The sequence below is a fragment of the Scyliorhinus canicula genome, chromosome 22 (assembly GCF_902713615.1).
Source record: "Scyliorhinus canicula chromosome 22, sScyCan1.1, whole genome shotgun sequence".
Lineage (NCBI taxonomy): Eukaryota > Metazoa > Chordata > Chondrichthyes > Carcharhiniformes > Scyliorhinidae > Scyliorhinus > Scyliorhinus canicula.
The window spans coordinates 1,834,812-1,855,312 of NC_052167.1; the positions used below are offsets into that span (position 1 = coordinate 1,834,812).

General features: G+C 47.8%; 1 protein-coding gene across 5 annotated transcripts in view; it reads left to right on the plus strand.

Moving 5' to 3' along the window:
- LOC119956059 (PH and SEC7 domain-containing protein 1-like) overlaps nt 1-20,501 on the plus strand; it is a 174,326-nt gene that overhangs the window by 113,261 nt on the left and 40,564 nt on the right. For all 5 annotated transcript variants that reach the window (XM_038782871.1, XM_038782873.1, XM_038782872.1 and 2 more), the window contains 3 exons: nt 717-829; nt 6,937-6,995; nt 12,463-12,552. In XM_038782871.1, the coding sequence (XP_038638799.1) occupies nt 717-829; nt 6,937-6,995; nt 12,463-12,552 (262 nt within the window). The remainder of the gene's footprint in view (nt 1-716; nt 830-6,936; nt 6,996-12,462; nt 12,553-20,501) is intronic.

Sequence of the window (20,501 nt, forward strand, 5' to 3'; positions counted from 1 at the left end):
CTAGGGACATGATCCGATCGCTCTGGTTGGGCATCACCTTCTCCACCTCGTGCGTCTTGAGGCACTTCTCCATCCTGTCCAGTGATCCTCGCAGAGGTGCACTGCTCCCTCAGTGGCCTTTGACCAGTCGCCATGCATCTCCTCCCTTTGCTGGTGAACTTCCTCCTCGATGAAGGCCATCAACTGCTCCATCTGGGGCTTTCCCAACGCCGGCGACCCTTCCCCCTCCGCCATTCTCAAAAATGTGTTGCTGTGCCGCAGGTCCCCTCCAACTCCTTAAGTCAGGTCTTTAAACTGTTTTTTGTCGGGTCTGGTAGCCGGTAGACATGCATGCCAATCCTGGGGAGAACCTCTCCCTCTACACCTTCCGCACCACATTTGTACCGGAACTACCCCCAAACGGGTATAACGTGCCCAAACCACTGCCTTCGAGCTGGAGCTGCCCTATGTGTGACCACTCACTCCATGGCCGCCACCGGAAGTCACCTTGGGGAAGCATTTTCTGTTTTTGTTTGAGTTTAATTCCTGGCCTTGGAGAAGTGAGCGAGAGTGGGTGCAAAATAACAGTCACCTTTGCCGACTCAATTGTTGGATCTTTGCGATGCCGCCTAATGGTACATGTGCGGCACATTATTAGCTCCAGGGTAGGGCCTAAGAGAAGGGATGGTGCGATTTTACTGTGTGATGAAGTGTTGGTTTATATTGTCTTTCCGCAGAGTTTTCCTGAAGGAGTTTGCACTAATGGGAGAGACGCAGGAGAGGGAGCGGGTGCTGATCCACTTTTCACACAGATATCACCAGTGCAACCCGGATGCCATCCCTGCAGAGGGTAAGTGTCAGACCCCCCCCCCCCCCCCAAGAAACAGGGTAGTCCCGAGCCGGTTAAGGATGGCTGGCGGAACGTGGATGCTGCATGCCCCCCCGATCTGGGGCGGCGGCCGCTGAGGCGGGTGGGGGAATGAGAGGACGAGAGAAGTAAATGGGGGGGGGGGGGGGGGGGGGGGGGAATTGGGATGCAGGCAGGCACCTGTGGATGGCCAGTGGGGGGCAATGTGAGCCCACAGCCCCTGCTTATTGGGGGGTTGGGGCCTCTATGAAGCTGGCAGCTGTTCCGGTGGGTGGGGGGTGAGGGGGGGGGCACTATGCCACCAGCAAAATGCCACTGGAAGGGTAAAACCTCCTTCAAAGGTGCCGTTAAGCGGTCAATTTGGCTGTCTTCATTCGTCAGGAAGCCAGCCCCACGTCCAATCACACCGCTGGGAAACGGTCCCTGAGGGTGGGATTGCATCAGCAGGCTGTCCCGGCAAGGTTCAACACCCCCCCCCCCCCCCCTCCCCCCCAGCCCGGCAGCAGGCTGTCCCGGCAAGGTTCAACACCCCCCCCCCCCCCCAACCCCCCCCAGCCCGGCAGCAGGCTGTCCCGGCAAGGTTCAACACCCCCCCCCCCCCCCCCAGCCCGGCAGCAGGCTGTCCCGGCAAGGTTCAACCCCCCCCCCCCCCTCCCAGCCCGGCAGCAGGCTGTCTCGGCAAGGTTCAACACCCCCCCCCCCCCCCCCCCCCCCAGCCCGGCAGCAGGCTGTCCTGGCAAGGTTCAACACCCCCCCCCCCCCCCCCCCCCCCCCCCCCCCCCAGCCCGGCAGCAGGAAAATCGCGCCCTGCCATTTTTCTCATGAACTTGGAAGATCTGCTTTTCTCAGCCAGGGCAAGAAGCTGATTAATGGCCTTGCAATCAAAAATAAACAAGCGGTGACGGAAAAACGGCTCAATGCTCTTTTTAATCTGTGTAAATCACGCTCTCTTCACAAAGGTTGCCGATCCTCACAGATCAACTGGGAGCTTCCAGGAATTAATGGTGGACACTGCTGAGTAATTGCAGGGGGCAATTCATCGGGATATTGGAATAAAATGTGTCTGTTTGTCAATTTTCTGTTTATTTATTAGTTAGAAATATATTGGTGGGGGTGGGGGGGTCCAAAGGAAAAACTGCTGATGTGTATGTGGAGCATGTGGAGGTGGGAGACTTTGCAATCGGGCGGCACGGTAGCACAGTGGTTAGCACTGTTGCTTCACAGCGTCAGGGTCCCAGGTTCGATTTCCGGCTTAGGTCACTGTCAGTGCGGAGTCTGCACGTTCTCCCTGTGTCTGCGTGGGTTTCCTCCGGGTGCTCCGGTTTCCCCCCACAAGACCTGAAAGACGTGCTTGTTAGGTGAATTAGACATTTTGAATTCTCCCTCCGTGTACCCAAACAGGCGCCGGAATGCGGCGACTAGGGGCTTTTCACAGTAACGTCATTGCAGTGTTAATGTAAGCCTACTTGTCATTCTAAAACAATCCCTTATGCCAGCTCCAAGTGAGAATCCCACTTCAGCCGCCAGTGGATGGACAGTTTTGTACTTCATTTCAATGGCCAGGAGGGGGCGCTGGAGGTCAGCTTGGGGTGAAGGAAAAAAATGGTGACCGTTCCCGGTTTGTTCCATCCATTCCTGTGTCCCCTCGGACAAGCTTATTCTTTTCCTTTGTGCGATTTACAAGATTTACCAGGATTTGTGGCCAATAATTTTTAACACCTGAGGAAAGATTGGATAGGCTGAGGTTCTTTTCTTTGGAACAGAGGAAGCTGAAAGAACATTTAATTGAGATGTATAAAATTATAAAGGACTGAGGTAGAGTGGAGCTCCCGGTTTCCCTGAGCAGCAAGGTGAATAGCTCAGAGACCACTGATGTGAAGCAATTGGCCGAAAGATGATAGGGGTGTTGATCAGTTGGTAGTGGGGGCGTTGAACCCAATGCCAGAAAGGGTGGGAGAGATTAAAAACCCTCATCATAGGCAACAAAACAATGCTTGAATAGACACAGGATGTCCTGTAACCCATCGGGCAATGGACCAAGTATTGGGAGATGGGATTAGTCTGTATAGGTCTTTCACGGCTGGCACTGAAATGATGGGCTGAATGGCTTTCTTTTGAGCAGTAAATTTTCAATTGTTCTGATGCAGTACACTCCAACACTTGTCCTTCATTCTTACTAGCAATTACCTGAATTCCTCGATAAACGTAGCTCCCTCTTCATGTCTAAGTGTATTTTACACTTTATAAATGATCTTATTCCCTGTGTGCCTGGACCATGATTCATAGACTTTTTACAGTGCAGAAGGAGGCCATTTGGCCCATTGCGTCTGCACTGGTCCTTGGAAAGAGCACCCTACTTAAGCCCAAGGCTCCAACCTATCCCCGTAACCCAGTAACCCCACCTAACCTTTTGGACACTAAGGGGCAATTTAGCATGGCCAGTCCACCTGCTCTGCACATATTTGGACTATGGGAGGAAACTTTTTGCATAGCTTATCTATAGGTTTTCCATTGTTTACCATTGACCAGGAACTGAACTGGACCAGCCATGTAAATACAGTTGAATGGGGCAGCACGGTGTTGCAGTGGTTAGCATTGCTGCCTCATGGCGCCGAGGTCCCAGGTTCGATCCCGGCTCTGGGTCACAGTCCGTGTGGAGTTTGCACATTCTCCCTGTGTCGGCATGGATATCACCCCCACAACCCAAAAGATGTGCCGAAAAGATGTGCTAAATTGCCCCTTAATTGTAAAAATGAATTGGGTACACTAAATGTATTTAAACAAATACTGTTGAAGTAAGAGTAAGTCAGAGGCTAGGAATCCCATGGCGAGTAACTCACCTCCTGACCCCCCAAAGACTGTCCACCATCTACAAAGCACAAGTCTGGAGTGTAATGGAATATTCTCCACTTGCCTGGATGAGTGCGGCTCCAACAACACTCAAGAAACTCAACACCATCCAGGACAAAGCAGCCCCCTTGATTGGCACCCCATCCATAAACATTCAAACTCTCCACGCACAGTGGCAGCCGTGTGTACCATCTACAAGATGCACTGCAGTAACCCACCAAAGTTCCTTCCACAGCACCTTCCAAACACGCGACCACTACCATCTAGTAGGACAAGGGAAACAGTCACATTGGAACCCTACCACCTGGAGGGGCTGGTTTAGCACACTGGACTAAATCGCTGGCTTTGAAAGCAGACCAAGGCAGGCCAGCAGCACGGTTCAATTCCTGTACTAGCCTCCTCGAACAGGCGCCGGAATGTGGCGACTAGGGGATTTTCACAGTAACTTGTGACAATAAACGATTTTCATTTTTTCATTTCAAGTCACTCACCATCCTGACTTGGAAATATATCACCGTTCCTTCACTGTCGCTGGGTCAAAATCCTGGAACTCCCTCTCCAACAGCACTGTGGGTGTACCTACACCACAAGGACTGGAGCGGTTCAAGAAGGCAGCTCACCACCACCTTCTCAAGGGCAATTAGGGATGGACAATAAATATTGGTCTAGCCAGTGATGTCCATATGCTAAGACATTCAGGACTGATTCCTGTGTTTACCCTTCCTTGAAGCGTTCGACAGATTGTTTGACAGAATCTCAAACATTTAAACCATCTGGGCCCAGACTCAGACATGGAGGTGATTTAACTACCTCACACGTTGGGAAATGAATTATGCAGCAGTTCTAGCACGAGAACAGGTTATTCTGCCCCACCAACTTGCATTGGTGCTTATGCTTCACCCAGGCAGTACACCATTATCCGGTAACCTTGCCAAGTTCTGACATCCCTTTATCCGCCTTCTTCCCTTCAGTCATACATCTAGCTTATTCTTAAATGTTGACATGAGGGTACGGAAAGGTTTTTATTAAATATCGGTATTCATGACCCAGGCAGGCAGATCAGATTGGATATAATTGAATGTCACAAGAGGCTTGAGGGATGACCGACTCTGATGTGGGGGGGGGATATGGGGTGGGGGGGGGGGGGGGGGGGGGATATGTTTCTGACTGGGCAAAACAAAAAATCTGCCATTAAGGAGAGGAAATGGAAATCTGATTGATGAAATTGAAAATTCACTGGTTTGGAAAATAGGCGAATGATTTGCAATGACTGCTATGCTTAGGCGACGTACTGACAAACTAGCACCACTGTTTTCCTTCAATCACTAACTTTGCTTGTGCCGTTCCAAAATTTTACCACACTCTGTGAAGAAAGGTTTAGGTTGATCCTCCGGCTCTCTGTCCTAAATGTCTTACGTTTAATGTGCACGATCACTGTAAATGGTCTGATTGTGTCCTGTCTTTTCATGGCACTAAGCACCTCTATAATATCACTCCTTAATATATTTTTTATCGAAAACAGTGATGCGACCATCAATTCATTCAAAGACATGAATGAAGTAAACTGTGGCTTTAATCGGCTTACAACTGAGCCTGCCTGCGACTAAACTGAACTGAGGGCGGACTCGTAAGACCGCAGCACTTCTACTTCCTGCTGGGGGCGGAGCCCTGTACATGCTCCTCATCTCCCCCTGTGGGCAGAGCCACGCAACGGCTCCCAGATGGAGCCCACAGGGACACAGTAATGTACAGTGTGAATTTATAGTGGTTACACATTCACCACAAACAGAAGCAAAGGGAAACAGGCTGTGCAGGGAGATGGCAGAGGTGGGCAACCTTGACCTTTTTACCAGGGAGGTGGTGTAGTGGTATTGTCAGCACACTAGTAACCCAGAGACCCAGGCTAATAACCTGGGGACAGAGGCTCTATTCCCAACCCGGCAGCTGGTGAAATTGAAATTCAATTCAGCTCATTGAAACGTCTAACATTCAGACAGGGCTGAGCAGAAGGGATGCAGCTAGATGGTGTTTCCTCTGGCTGAGGGGGGTCTGGAACAAGGGGTCACCATCTCCAAACACCGGGTGGGCCACTTAGGACTGAGATGAGACATTTCTTCACTGAGAGGGTGGTAAACCTCTGGAATTCACTATCTTGCAATGCTGTGGAGGCCAAGGCACTGAGTGTATTTAAGAAAGAAAAAGATAGAATTCGAGACACTAAAGGCATCAAGAGATATGGTATCAAGAGATATGGGGAGAGATGGAGGATCAGCCATGATCGCATTGAATGGCGAGCAGGCTCCATGGGCCGAATGGTCTTCGCCGATTATCTATGGGTAATAAAATTTGCAATTGAAAGTTAGTAATGGTGAAATATCATAGATCTTTGTAAAACAAAAATCTGGTTCATTAATGCCCTTTAGGGAAGGAGATCTACAATCCTTACCTGGTCTGACTTACAGATAGACAATTATCATAGAATCCCTACAGTGTAGAAGGAGGCCATTTGGCCCATCGGGTCTGCACTGACCCTCTGATATGGCACCCTACCTAGGCCCAGTCCCCCACTCTATCCCCACCTAGGGGCAATTTACCATGGCCAATCCACCTAACCTTTGGACTGTGGGAGGAAACCGGAGCACCCGGAGGAAACCCACGCAGACACGGGGAGAAAGTGCAAACTCCACACAGTCACCCGAGGCCGGAATCGAAACCGGATTCCTGGCGCTGTGAGGCAGCAGCGCTAACCGCTGTGCCACCATGCCGCCCTGATGTGGTTGACAGTCAACTGCCCTCTGAAATGCCCCAGCAAGCTATGGGCAATGAAAAAATGATACGAAAATCGCTTTATTGTCACGAGTAGGCTTCAATTAAGTTACTGCGAAAAGCCCCTAGTCGCCACATTCCGGCGCCTGTTCGGGGAGGCTGGTACGGGAATCGAACCGTGCTGCTGGCCTGCTTGGTCTGCTTTAAAAGCCAGCGATTTAGCCCAGTGAGCTAAACCAGCCAATTAGGGATGGGCAACAAATGCTGGCCTTGCCAACGACGCCCACATCGCATGAAAGAACACATTTTAAGAACTGGGAGCCGCATATCTCTCCGACATGAGAAATGGATGTAGTTGGGAGAGATTGATGTCAATGTGAGTTCTCTTGAACTTTGGGAGAGGCCAGATGTTTCTTTCTGATGCTGTACAAACCAGTCATCCCGTGTAAGACCTTTTTTTTCCCCTTCGACAGATGGTATACACACACTAACTTGTGCACTGATGTTGCTTAATACAGATCTTCATGGGCATGTAAGTACTTATATTTTATTTGTTTTAAATAAATTTAGAGTACCTAATTCTTAATTTTTTTTAACTTAAGGGGCAATTTAGCGTGGCCAATCCACCTACCCTGCACATCTTTGTGGGTTGTGGGGGTGAGACCCACGCAGACACGGGGAGAATGTGAAAATTCCACACGGACAGTGACCCGGGGCCGGGATCGAACCCGCGTCCTCGGTGCCGTGAGGCAGCAGTGCTAACCACTGCGCCCCCGTGCCGCCCGTATAGGCATGTAAGCACTGACATGGAGTAATGCAACAAGGCTGGAGATGGAAGACTGACGATAAGAGTACCACCAATGGGGCGTGAGGTTGTTGCAAACCTGCTTTATTGTACACACCTGTATTTTGGCTCACATTTCATTTCCTCTTCCTGTTCTTGTTGTACCCTGAGTGAGATAAACATAGAATTAAACCATAGAATTTACAGTGCAGAAGGAGGCCGTTCGGCCCATCGAGCCTGCACTGGCTCTTGGAAAGAGCACCCTACCCAAGGTCAACACCTCCACCCTATCCCCATAACCCAGTAACCCCACCCAACACTAAGGGCAATTTTGGACACTAAGGGCAATTCTGCACGGACAATCCACCTAACCTGCACATCTGTACTGTTCTATCTTTGGACTGTGGGAGGAAACCGGAGCACCCGGAGGAAACCCACGCAGACACTGGGAGGATGTGCAGACTCAGCACAGACAGTGACCCAAGCCGGAATCGAACCTGGGACCCTGGAGCTGTGAAGCGATTGTGCTATCCACAATGCTACCGTGCTGCCAAAAGATGTCCTGTTATTGCATCGACTTTCCCCTAGTTGCCGCAACTGAGATTTCCCATTAACTAGGCAGCTTCCTTTCTGAATGGGAATGACAGAATATAGGTGAGAAATGTCATTATTGTTTTGAAATTCTGACTTTAACATGGATACTGGGTTACGCCTGTGTGGCAGTAAATCTCTGCCCAAAGAACCTGCAGAGGCTGGAGAAGAAATGGTGTTTTTAATATGGTGATTGGTCAATCTTTGCGGGGTGGGGATGCCTAATAGAGGTTTCAAAATAAGGAGGAGGTTTTAGTAGCATAGCGATGGAGAAACTATTTCCACTGGTTCGGAGGAGTCTAAACTGAAAGATCATAAATATATTGGGTGGGATTCTCCATCGGCGGGAACTTCACCGGCAGCCCACTCATGCTACGGATTTCCCGAAGGCGTGGGGGTGCCCACAATGGGAAGCCCCATTGGCCGGCTGCCAGAACAGAAGACCCTGCTGCCGGCGGGCCGTGCCGCACTAGAAAACGGGTGCAGCATGACGGACAATCCTGCCCATGATATTTGCTGATAAATCTCCGATGAAATTCAGGAGAAATTTCTTTACCCAGTGAGGGCTGGGAACATGAAGTGAATAATAGAGAGGGTAATAGTGGTGAGTAACAGAGAGGGTAATAGTGGAGTAATAGAGGGTAATAGTGGTGAGTGATAGAGAGGGTAATAGTGGAGTAATAGAGAGGGTAATAATGGGGAGTGATAGAGAGGGTAATAATGGGGAGTGATAGAGAGGGTAATAGTGGTGAGTAATAGAGAGGGTAATAGTGGTGAGTGATAGAGAGGGTAATAGTGGTGAGTAATAGAGAGGGTAATAGTGATGAGTAATAGGGTAATAGAACATACAGTGCAGAAGGAGGCCATTTGGCCCATCGAGTCTGGACCGACCCACTTAAGCCCTCACTTCCACCCCATCCCCGCAACCCAATAGCCCCTCCTAACATTTTTGGTCACTAAGGGCAATTTAGCGTGGCCAATCCACCTACCCTGCACTACTTTGGACTGTGGGAGGCACCCGGAGGAAACCCACGCAGGCACGTGGAGAACGTGCAGACTCTGCACAGACAGTGACCCAGCGGGGAATCGAACCTGGGACCCTGGCGCTGTGAAGCCACAGTGCTAATCACTGTGCTACCGTGCTGCCCCAGTGATGAGTAATGGAGAGGCATTGATGTGGGGTTCCAAGTGTGGGATTTACCGGTGAGAAACTCCCCGAGCTCCACATCCAATTTGTCAAGATTGTTAAGAATCGGATAAACTTCAATCAAATCATCCCTCACTCTCCTAAACACCCGTGGAAACAGGCCCAGTCTGTCCAACCCTTCCTCATAAGACAACCCTCTCATTCCAGGTATCAATCCAGTAAACCTCCTCTGAACTGCCTCCAATGCATTTACACCCTTCCTTAAATAAGGAGACCAAAGGTGCACACAGTATTCGAGATGCCTTCTCCAATGCCCTGTATAGCTGAAGTATAGCAACCTTACTTTAATGTTCAATTCCTCTCGTAATAAATGATAGCATTCCATTTGCCTTCTTAATTACTTGATGTACCTACATACTAAACTTTTGTGAGTTGTGCACTAGAACACCTAGATCCTACTACAGTTTGGAATTCTGTGGCCATTCTCCCTTTCAGTAGTACTCTGCTTTTTTTATTCTTCCTGCCAAAGGACAACTTCACATTTTCCCACATTAAATGTTTGTTATAGTAGACTGAATAAAAGGGTATGAAGAGACATAGAGCTGATGGAGTTTGGAGCTAGAAATGAGCCGTAGCTGTGACATTATGATAAATGTACAGAACTGTAAGGGTTAATGTTATGTCCAAATCAACCATTAGGAGGAGCTAGATGTAGAACTATATAAAGCACCGATGCTAAGCCTTGTGGGTGAGAGGTTGAGGAGAAAGCTAGAAGATTGACTGGTGGACAGATAGTTTGAGTGAGAGAAGATCATAGTTCATGTATTAGTGTAGAGATTAGTAGTAGGTGAGTGTAGATTTTTTGTTTATTATCAACTGTTTATTATCTAGGTCGAATCCAGTTAAGTAATGGAAGTACATATTTAGCTTTGTTCAATATAAAAGCTATCCGTGGTCTTTATGAACACTCCGCCAACCATCCTAGGATTAGAACCACAATGAACACCACAATAGCCTAATTGAATGACAGACCATTAGGCTATACGGCCTCCACTTTCAAAACGTGCCTTGATCCAAATATGGCTTAGCCTCTCACTGCATTTCACCTGCCCACCATCTTTGGTCTTGACTCCCCATCTGCAACATCAGGGGAGCTTGGCAAGTCCATACAAAGAGTAGGAAAACAGGTCTGCCTGCCTTGTGGTACTGGTTAGAGTCTCTGATCCAAGCTTTGAATCTTTGTTAAAGTTAGGGTAGTCACCTTTTGGATACTAAGCACAAATTACTAAGAGGAACATCCCGAACAGTGCAGGAAATATATCTTGCAGAGTTTAATGGATGCTGGATTTGGCTTGTGACATAGTCCGACAATCACCAACCTGAATAATTTTACATTCTGCCAATCGCTGAAATAAATGTCTTGCTGGATTCCACGGACTAAGTTTTGACAGGGATTCGGAATTCCAACGTGACCTCAACTTCCTAACTCCACATATGCAAAGTCAACACTGTTATGGGAGTAATCATCACCAGACAGCCGAGTAATTGGGCTTCAGAATTCTAACAGCTCCACAGGAGCTACGTTTGACTGAGTTCACTGGTGACTTTGCAGCCAATTCTCTCTACTTAAATTGACAGTCTCGGAACAAAGATTCATCATTTGTGAAACAAGGTGTTGATTACACTGTTCAGTCAGAGTTGGTTGGGAACAGGAGGAGGCCATTCAATTCCTTGAGCATCTTCCGCCATTCAATTACACCATGGCTGACTTCTATCTTAACTTCACCTATCCATCCTGTGTTACACAACAAAAAATGATCAATCTCGGTTACGATATTTTCATTTGACTTCCAGCCTCAACAGCATTTTGGGGAGAGAGAATTCTAGTTTTCCGTCTGAACATACAAATTGAAAGCCACAGTAGGCCACTCGGCCCCTCGAGCCTGTTGCCTGGATGAGTGCAGCTCCAACAACAGTTGAGAAGCTCGACACCATCCAGGACAAAGCACCCCATCCGTCATTTTTCGTATTTCCTCCCTCCACCCTTGACACAGAGTGACAGCCGTGTGTACCGCCCAAAAGATGCACTGCAGCAACTCACCAAGTCTCCTTTGACATTACTTTCCAAACCCATGATCTTTGCCATCTAGAAGGACAGGGCCAACAGGTACGTGGGAACACCACCACCTGGATGTTCTTCCAAGCAGCACACAATCTTGACTTGGAACCAGATCACCGTTCCTTCACTGTCGCTGAGTCAGAATTGCTGGTCCAGGTGCTTCTTGAATGTTGCGAGAGTACCTGTCCCCACAACGCTCACGGGCAGCGCGCTCCCTATTTCTACCACCCTCTGGGTGAAAGAAATGTTTCCTCAGGTTCCCTCGGAACCACTTCTCACGGGCAGCACGGTAGCATTGTGGTTAGCACAAATGCTTCACAGCTCCAGGGTCCCAGGTTCGATTCCCGGCTGGGTCACTGTCTGTGCGGAGTCTGCACATCCTCCCCGTGTCTGCGTGGGTTTCCTCCGGGTGCTCCGGTTTCTCCCACAGTCCAAAGATGTGCAGGTTAGGTGGATTGGACACGCTAAATTGCCCTTCGTGTCCAGAATTGCCCTTAGTGTTGGGTGGGGTTACTGGGTTATGGGGATAGGGTGGAGGTATGGGCTTGGGTAGGGTGCTCTAAGAGCCGGTGCAGACTAGATGGGCCGAATGGCCTCCTTCTGCACTGTAAATTCTATGAAACCTATGCCCTCTGGCCTGAGACACCTGTGCCAAGGGGAAAGGATTCTCACGATCTACCCTGTCTGTGCCTCTCATAATTTTCTACCGCTCTATCAGATCCCCCCCCTCAGCCTCCTCTGCCCCAGGGAAAACAAACCCAGCCTTTCCAGACTCTCCTCATCACTGAAACTTACCATCCCAGGCAACATCCTGGTCAATCTCCTCTGCACCCCCTCCAGTGAAATCTTCTGATGGTGTGGTGACCAGAACTGCACACACTATTCCATCTCTGGCCTAACCAATGTTTTATAAAGTTGTAGCAAGACCTCGCTGCTCCTATATTCTGTGACCTGGCGAGTTAAGGCAAGCATTCTGTATGCCTTCCTCACCACCCTATCTACCTGTGCTGCCATTTGCAGTGATCCATGGACTTATACACCAAGGTCCCTTTGTTCCTCCGTACTCCCTAGGGACCGACCCTTCATTATGTATATCCTCCCCTTATTAAACCTCCCAAAATGCTTCGCCTCAAATTTATCAGGATTAAATTCCATCTGCCCAATTTACCAGTTGATCAATATCAGTCTGTAGCTGAAGATTACCCTCCTCACTATCAACGACCCCGCCAATTTCCGTGTCTCCGTGCAGCTTCTGACATACCACAAACAACACCAAGGGAAATCCGAGAGTTTTCTCAAAAGCTCAGAGGCCTTTCTCTTACGCTTTGGGTCTGAACCTCCTCTTATTCTTATCACAGAACATTGGCAAGAGGATGTCTTCTTCCGACTTCATCGGGAACTTGGAAGGACTGAATGATGGGAAAGACTTCCCGAAGGAGCTGCTCAAGGTAAGATTGCTGAGAGAAACAATTGTATCGGCTCTGGTCCTGTCCACGCAGAGGACTGCTGTAATTCTGGAGTTTTATTTTTATCAAACCCTTCCGAGCCCCTTTTTAACAAAAACAATTCTAATTACTTGTCAACAGTAATAGAATTAAGGAGCAACAGAGGTTAACAGGATTGAGCAGAGTATTACTGTTGATCTAATGTGTTTTCCTCGACCTCTGGGAATATGTTACTACATTGTTCTTATTTAATAACTGAACTGTCTTTTCATGATGTACTGACTGAAATTAGCTTGATGCTCAAATTGACCGAGATTGATGGCATGGAAGTTGATCAAAATGTCATGTGAGAGTACCTTTAAGAAATGGGTGTTTACCACTGCAGTGATGTCAGAGAGTGGATGGAGCTCGGCTGTCTGTCAGCTTTTTATTTTTGTTTTTGAGCAGGCTGCAGGGTGTGTTTTAGTTTCATTTTCAGCGTTGGAGCTGAAGCCAGACAGAGCAGGTGTACTGCTGTTCTCGCTGCCATCAAAAGTCTATCTCTTGGTCATTTGGTGAATTCAGAGTTATAAATGTTTTCGGTAGTGACTTTAACCTGATGTGCTTCTGATAAAGGTTTTGTTTTTAAGTCGTATGGATGTTAAAAAGGAAAGCTTAAAGGTTTACTGGTTTACTTAGTGTTGTATCTTTGGGGGTTGTATTTGAATTGATGGTTGCTAAGATGTTCACTGTATGTTTTAAAAAGGTTAACTTGAGTTCGTAGAATAAACATTGTTTTGCTTTTAAAAAATACTTTTCCATTTCTGCTGTACCACACCTGTAGAGTGGGCCGTGTGCTCCCCATACCACAAACTATTAAAGTTGTGGGTCAGGTGAATTCCATGATACACATTGGAGTTCTCTAAACCCTGGCCCATATAAAATTGGGGGCTCGGGCAGGATAAAAGTCTATCTATTGGATTGGCTTAGTGAACTTAAAGACAGGGAGGGGTGAGCATATTGTGGGTGCTTTTCAGATATGGTATTTTAGTTTAAGTGGGGAGTGTGTTGCGGACAATGGCTCTTTCAGAGGCTCAGAAGTTTTTGGGGGTGGAGACGGTCACAGGCAGTACCTTACCGACAGAGACTAAAAGCAGATTGTTAGATTTGGCAAAAACATTGCAGTTAACATTACCTGACAAAATGCGAAAAAATGAGGTAATTATGGCGGTGGCTAAGCATTTAGTTGCCTGAGATACAGTTTGACTCATTGGAAATGGCAAAAATTCAGTTGCAACTTAAACAAATGGAACATGAGAAAGAATTAAAGCAGCTTGAATACGAAAGAGAGGAAAAAGAAAGAGAGAGAGTGAGCGGAAAAAGAAAGAGAAAGAGATAGAGCAGAAAGGGAAAGAAAGAGAGAGAGAGAAGAAAAAGAAAAGGAGAGAGAAGAAAGGAGAAAAGAAAGAATAGCCCTAGCAGAACAAAAAGGAAGAGAAAGGGAGATATGGATCAAGGAAAAAGATAGAGAGAGAGTTTGAACTTCAGAAAATGGCCATGAAACATGACAGTCAGTTAAAATTGGCAGATGTAAAGGGAAACGTACAGTTGGATAATAGTGATGAGGATAGTGGGAAAGAGCTTCAAAGTCGAAGGCTTGGTGGGAATCTATTTAAATATGTCCAAGGTTTGACGAGAAGGAGGTAGAAGCCTTTTTCATTTCATTTGAGAAGGTAGCTAACCAAATGAAATGGCCACAGGTCATGTGGGTATTACTGATTCAAACAAAGCTGGTAGGTAGAGCTAGTGAAGTGTTTGCATCACTACCGGAGGAGGTATCTGGGATGTATGAGGAGGTGAAAAAACCCATCTTGGGTGCAGTTGAACTGGTGCCTGAAGCCTACAGACAAAGGTTTAGAAATTTAAGGAAAGAATTTGGTCAAACATACATGGAATTTGAAAGGATCAAACAGAGTAATTTTGAGAGATGGATAATGGCTTTGAAAATAGACCAAATGTATGAAGCTCTCAGAGAAATTATACTTTTGGAGGAGTTTAAAAATTCAATTCCTGTGCAGCGAGAACTCGTGGATAGAGCAACTGTTCCGTATACACTCTATGAATTCATTCTCCTGACTACCTTTGCAAATTTTATTCATCCAATCTATATAAAGATGAAAATTTCCTATGATTATTGCTGTACCTTTGTTACAACCCCCCCCCCCCCTCCCCTATTTCTTGATTTATACTCTGTCCTACAGTATAGCTACTGTTAATGGGATGATAAACCACTCCAACCAGTAACTTCTTCCCTTTGCTATTTCTTGGGCGGGATTCAAAGGGGAAAATAGTATCCACTTTTGGGTGCGTTTAGCGGGGTATTTCTTGGTGGCTCCAGCATTGAGAAACATCTGCTGGCCACTGGCAACTTTGCTGTATTTTTTGGCTGAGACGAGGAACCCCCCCCTCAATACTGGGGCGGCCGTTTTAAAGACAGCCCCGATTTTTTAACCCTGCTCAGTGACCCCACCATGGTCTCCAGAGGCCCCCCCCCTCCCCCCATTGCACCCAACGTCCCCTCTTCTGGGACCTCAAGCCGCCTCACCCCCCTCACCCCATCTCTTAAGGGCAAGACACCCCTGGGCCCAACCCCTGGCATGGGCAACCTGGCACCCAGGCACCTTGATATTGCTGGCCTGGCACCAGGTAGTGCCCCTGCCAGCTTGGGGTTCCACCCAGGCACCCTGGCAGTGCTAGGGTGGCATTGCCACGGCACCCAAGTCGCAGTGTCAAGGTGCCAGGCTGGCCAAGGTTCCCAGTTGCCATCGGGAGTGCCAGGCTACCACCCTACCACGTTGGGGCCTCCAATACCCTGGGAGACACCCCCCCCAAAATGCTGTTTGAGTGGGCCAATACTAAACGCCGCCCGGTTGAAGGCTTGCTGGGGACGCTGTTAGTTCCCAGGCCCCGGGAGAATACCGCACAGGCATATTTAAATGAGCATAATGCTAAATGTTAAATGTGCTGATCTGGATGATTCCCAGCGAGGGCGAAATCCAGATCGTGTCATCTCGTGAGGTTCGGTTGACTCTCACAAGACGTCTCAAGCATCGCAAATCTCGCGAGAGGCCTCTCACAAGATTCAGCAACTTCATCACGTCGCCAAATCTGCCGCGATACGTTTGGTAAATCTCACCTAAGCTGATTCTACATTTTGATCCTCTGAACCAAGATCATTTCTCACTCTTGTACAAATCTCATCCTTTATAAATAGAGCTACCCCACCTCCTTTTCCTGTCTTCCTGTCTTTCTGAACTGTCAAATACCCTTGAACACACAGCAATGGTCAGTTTGCAACCTGTCTAATTTCCTACTCATTCATTTCTATTTGTGTTATCAGTTCATCCAGCTTGTTACAAAGGCTGTGTGCATTGAGATAAAGGGCCTTTAGTTCAATCTATTTACCATTTTGCCTTCTGTTATTTGCTGTTGCACTCTAATATCTGTACACTCTGTCCCTTCCTGTCAAACTCTGGTTACCCATTACCTGCATCACTGCTCTCCACCATGATCTTGTCCTTTTAACTTTACATATCTGCTCTCATGTGAACTGCCCCCCCCCCCCCCCCAATTCAGTTTAATGCGCTCTCTACAACCCAGTTATACAATTTGCCTATACACTGGTCTCTGCGTGGTTCCAATTAAGGGGAGGTGGTGGCGTAGTGGTATTGTCACTGGTATAGAAATTCAGAGACCCACAGTAATGCTCTGGGGACCCAGGTTCAAATCCCACCATTGCAGATGGTGAAATCTGAACTCCACAAAACCTGGAATTAAAAGTCTAATAATAACCATAATAACAATGTCGTAAAAAACCATCTGGCTCACTAATGCCCTTTAGGGAAGGAAATCTGACGTCCTTACCTGGTCCTACATGTGACTCCAGATCCACAGCAATGTGGTTGACTCTTAACTGCCCCCTGAAGGGCAATTAGGGATGGGCAATAAATGCTGGACCAGCCTGGCAAATAAAAAACAGGTGAATTCTCTTTCACACGTACTGTTGTTGCCAGTGTCAATCAAATCCCATTTCTCCCACATCATTTTTTGAACTGTGTATTTAACCCTTATTTATCCTATGCTGATTTTCTTGTGGCTCATACCTTTGCTTTTTAATTTAACCCCTGGCTGCTCATGCTCCCTCTGTAGAATCTCCTTCCTAGTGTCATTGGGCCACAACAATCAAATCCTTCCCCACCCCGTTCCCAGCTCCTCTCCTGTCTTGACTCAGGAACCAGGTAGGCAACACAAACTTCGGGAATCATGCTTCCATGAGAAAAATTGCAACGTAATGGCAACTTAAAAAAAAAAATCCCATCCCCTTTGAGATGAAGACCAACGACAGCGTAGGGGGTTAGGCAGGAAAGCGGAGATGAGGCCATGATCGGATCAGCCATGATCGTATTAAGTGAAGGACCAGGCTGGAAGGGATGAATGGCCTACTTCTACTCCTAATTCTTTTCTGTGTATGTCTGTACCCCATTAGCTTTCAAAATTGCTTTTTGGGCCGATCGACTCATTTGTAATTATATAGTTTGACTGCAGAAAATCACAGGGGAAATGAAATGAAATGAAATGAAAATCGCTTATTGTCACGAGTAGGCTTCAAATGAAGTTACTGTGAAAAACCCCTCGTCGCCACATTCCGGCGCCTGTTCGGGGAGGCTGGCACGGGAATTGAACCCTCGCTGCTGGCCTGAGATGACTCGGTCCATCTTGTATCCTCTTTCCTCATTGACTTTAAAAAAATTAATTCATGGGATGTGTTATCGCTGGTTAGTCTGGCATTCATTGCCCATCCCTGGTTGCCCTTCAGAAGGTGGTGGTGAGCTGCCTTCTTGAACCGCTGCAGTGCCTGAGGTGTAGGTACACCCACAGTGCTGTTAGGATGGGAGTTCCAGGATGTTGCCACAGCAACAGTGAGGGAATGTCGATATATTTCCCCTCCAGGTGGTGGGGTTCCCAGGTGTCTGCTGCTCTTGTCCTCCTAGTTGGTAGTGGTTGTGGGTTAGGAAGGTGCTGTGTAAGGACTCTTGGTGAGTCACTGCAATGCATCTTGTAGGCTGCCACTGTTTGTTGGTGGTGGAGGGTTTGAATGTTTGTGGAAGGAGGAGCAATCAAGCGGGGCTGCTTTGTCCTGGATGGTGTTGAGCTTCTTGAGTGTTGTTGGAGCTGCACTCATCCAGGCAAGTGGAGAGTATTCCATTACACTCCTGACTTGTGCCTTGTAGATGGTGGACAGGCTTTGGAGGTTCAGGAGGTGAGTTACTCGCCATAGGATTCCTAGCCTTTGACCTACTCTGATAGCCACAGTATTAATATAGCTTGTCCAGTTCAGTTTCTGATCAATGATAACCCCCAGGATGTTGATTATGGGGGAATAAGTGATGGTAATGCCATTGCATGTCAAGGGCGATCGTTAGATCGTCTCTTGTAGGAGATAGTCATTGTTTGGCACTGTGTGACGCGAATGTAACTTGCCACTTGTCAGCCCAAGCCTGGATTTTGGCTTGGTCTTGCTGAATTTGGACATGGACTGCTTCATTATCTGAGGGGTCGTGAGTGGTGCTGAACATTGTGCAGTCATCTGCAAACATCCCCACTTCTTCTTTTGTTTCAAATTTAGAGTTCCCTATTCATATTTTACAATTAAGGGGCAATTTAGCATGGCCAATCCACCTACCCTGCACATCTTTGGGTTGTGGAGGCGAAACCCACGCAAACACGGGGGGGGAATGTGCAAACTCCACACGGACAGTGACCCAGAGCTGGGATCGAACCTGGGACCTCGGCGCCGTGAGACTGCAGTGCTACCGTTGCACGGCCGCGCTGCCCTTACATCCCCACTTCTGATCTTATGATGGAAGAGAGGTCATTGATGAAGCAGGTGAAGATGGTTGGGCCTAGGACACTACGCTGAGGAGCTCATGCAGTGATGTCCTGGAGCTGAGATGATTGACCAACCACTACAACCATCATCCTTTGTGCCGGGTATGACTCCAACCAGCGGAGAGTTTTCCCCCTAATTCCCATTGACTCCAGTTTAGCTAGTGCTCCATAATACCATACATGATCAAATGCGGCCTCATTGTCAAGGGCAGTCATTCTCATCTCATCTCTGGCATTCAGCTTGTTGTCCATGTTTGAACCAAGGCTATAATGAGGTCAGGAGCTGAGTGATCCCGGCGGAACCCAAACTGAGCGGCCGTGAGCAGGTTATTGCTGAGCAATCCCTAGGGATCTTGTGTCTATTGGGAGTGGGTGAGACAATAATTTGCGGGTGGAATTTTGCAAGCCCCCTCAGCCGGATTTGTTTGCTGTTGCTCAGGATGAGAATTCAGCAGCTAAGTATGTCTGGAATCTTGAGGGTTCCCCCTGGGTCCAGACGTACCTGAGGGAGGAGTTACATCTCTGCAGATTTAGGTTTGTTCTTGTGTTTGTGCCTCTGCTCGCTGATAGTGCGTCATTTATTAGCATGTCCCCCTTCCTCTCCCACCCCCTACTGACTGGGTATCTCTTCCCCGGAGAAATCCTGTTGTATTGTGTAATGTGATGATATATACGCAAGCACGCCAAGAGAGTAGGCAGCTGGATTCTAACTCCCAATGGAAGCTTTATTAGTGTGTCCCTCCTTCCTCTCCCACCCCCTACCGACTGGGTATCTCTTCCCCAGAGAAATCCTGTTGTTTTGGGTGATGTGATGATTTATACGCAAGCACGCCAAGAGAGTAGGCAGCTGGATTCTAACTCCCAATGGGACCAATCATCCATATCCTGAAAAAAAAGGATGTTTCCTTTTGTTCTCGAAGCACAAATAATGGATTTGGAGTTGTCTACGATTGATTGGGTCATGAATATGATGGAAAAACACCGTCATAGGGAAGAAGATGGGTAGGAACCAGTGTGTCAGGTGGTAGCAGTCATAATAATAATCTTTATTATTGTCACAAGTAGGCTTACATTAACACTGCAGTGAAGTTACTGTGAGAATCCCCGAGTCGCCACACTCCAGCACCTGTTCGGGTACACAGAGGGAGAATTCTGAATGTTCAATTCACCGAACAAGCACATCTTTCGGGGCTTGTGGGAGGAAACCGGAGCACCCGGTGGAAACCCACGCTGACACGGGGGGAACGACAGTGACCCAAGCCGGGAATCAAACCTGGGACCCAGGCACTGTGAAAATGAAAAATGAAATGAAAATCACTTATTGTCACAAGTAGGCTTCAAATGAAGTTACTGTGAAAAGCCCCTAGTCACCACATTCCGGCGCCTGTTCGGGGAGGCTGGAATGGGAATTGAACCGTACTGCTGGCTTGCCTTGGTCTGCTTTCAAAGCCAGTGATTTAGCCCTGTGCTAAGCCAGCCCCTATGAAGCAACAGTGCTAACCACTGTGGCTACCATGCTGTCCTGAAGGAGGACTGAGATAGGGGAAGAGACTGACAGTTCGCAGAGTGACCCTGGACCCTCCTGTTGTACGACTAGCAAATATTAGAACAGTTAGATGCTGAGTTTGTATTCTTAGAAGAGGAGCAACAAAAAGATCTCAGAAGGCTACTGCAAAAGCATAAGAAGATTTGTAGGGACACAAAGTGCACTACAGCAACTTGACATGATGTGGACCTAGGTGACTCCAACCTGATGGAACACCATCCATGTCGACTGAACCCACAGGAACCAACTCAGATAGGGGTGGGAATCCAACACATGTTGGAGAATCATTGAATTGAGCTGAGTAACAGTAGCTGGAGTTGGCCGGTCATGTTAGTACCCAAGTCGGATTGGACATCCCACTTCTGTATAGAATACCAGAAGGTCAATGCCATCACCAAAACAGATTTGTATCCGGTTCCCAAGTTGGAGGGCTGTATCGATAGGACAGGCAGTTCCTTGTGCATTTTGAAAGTTGATT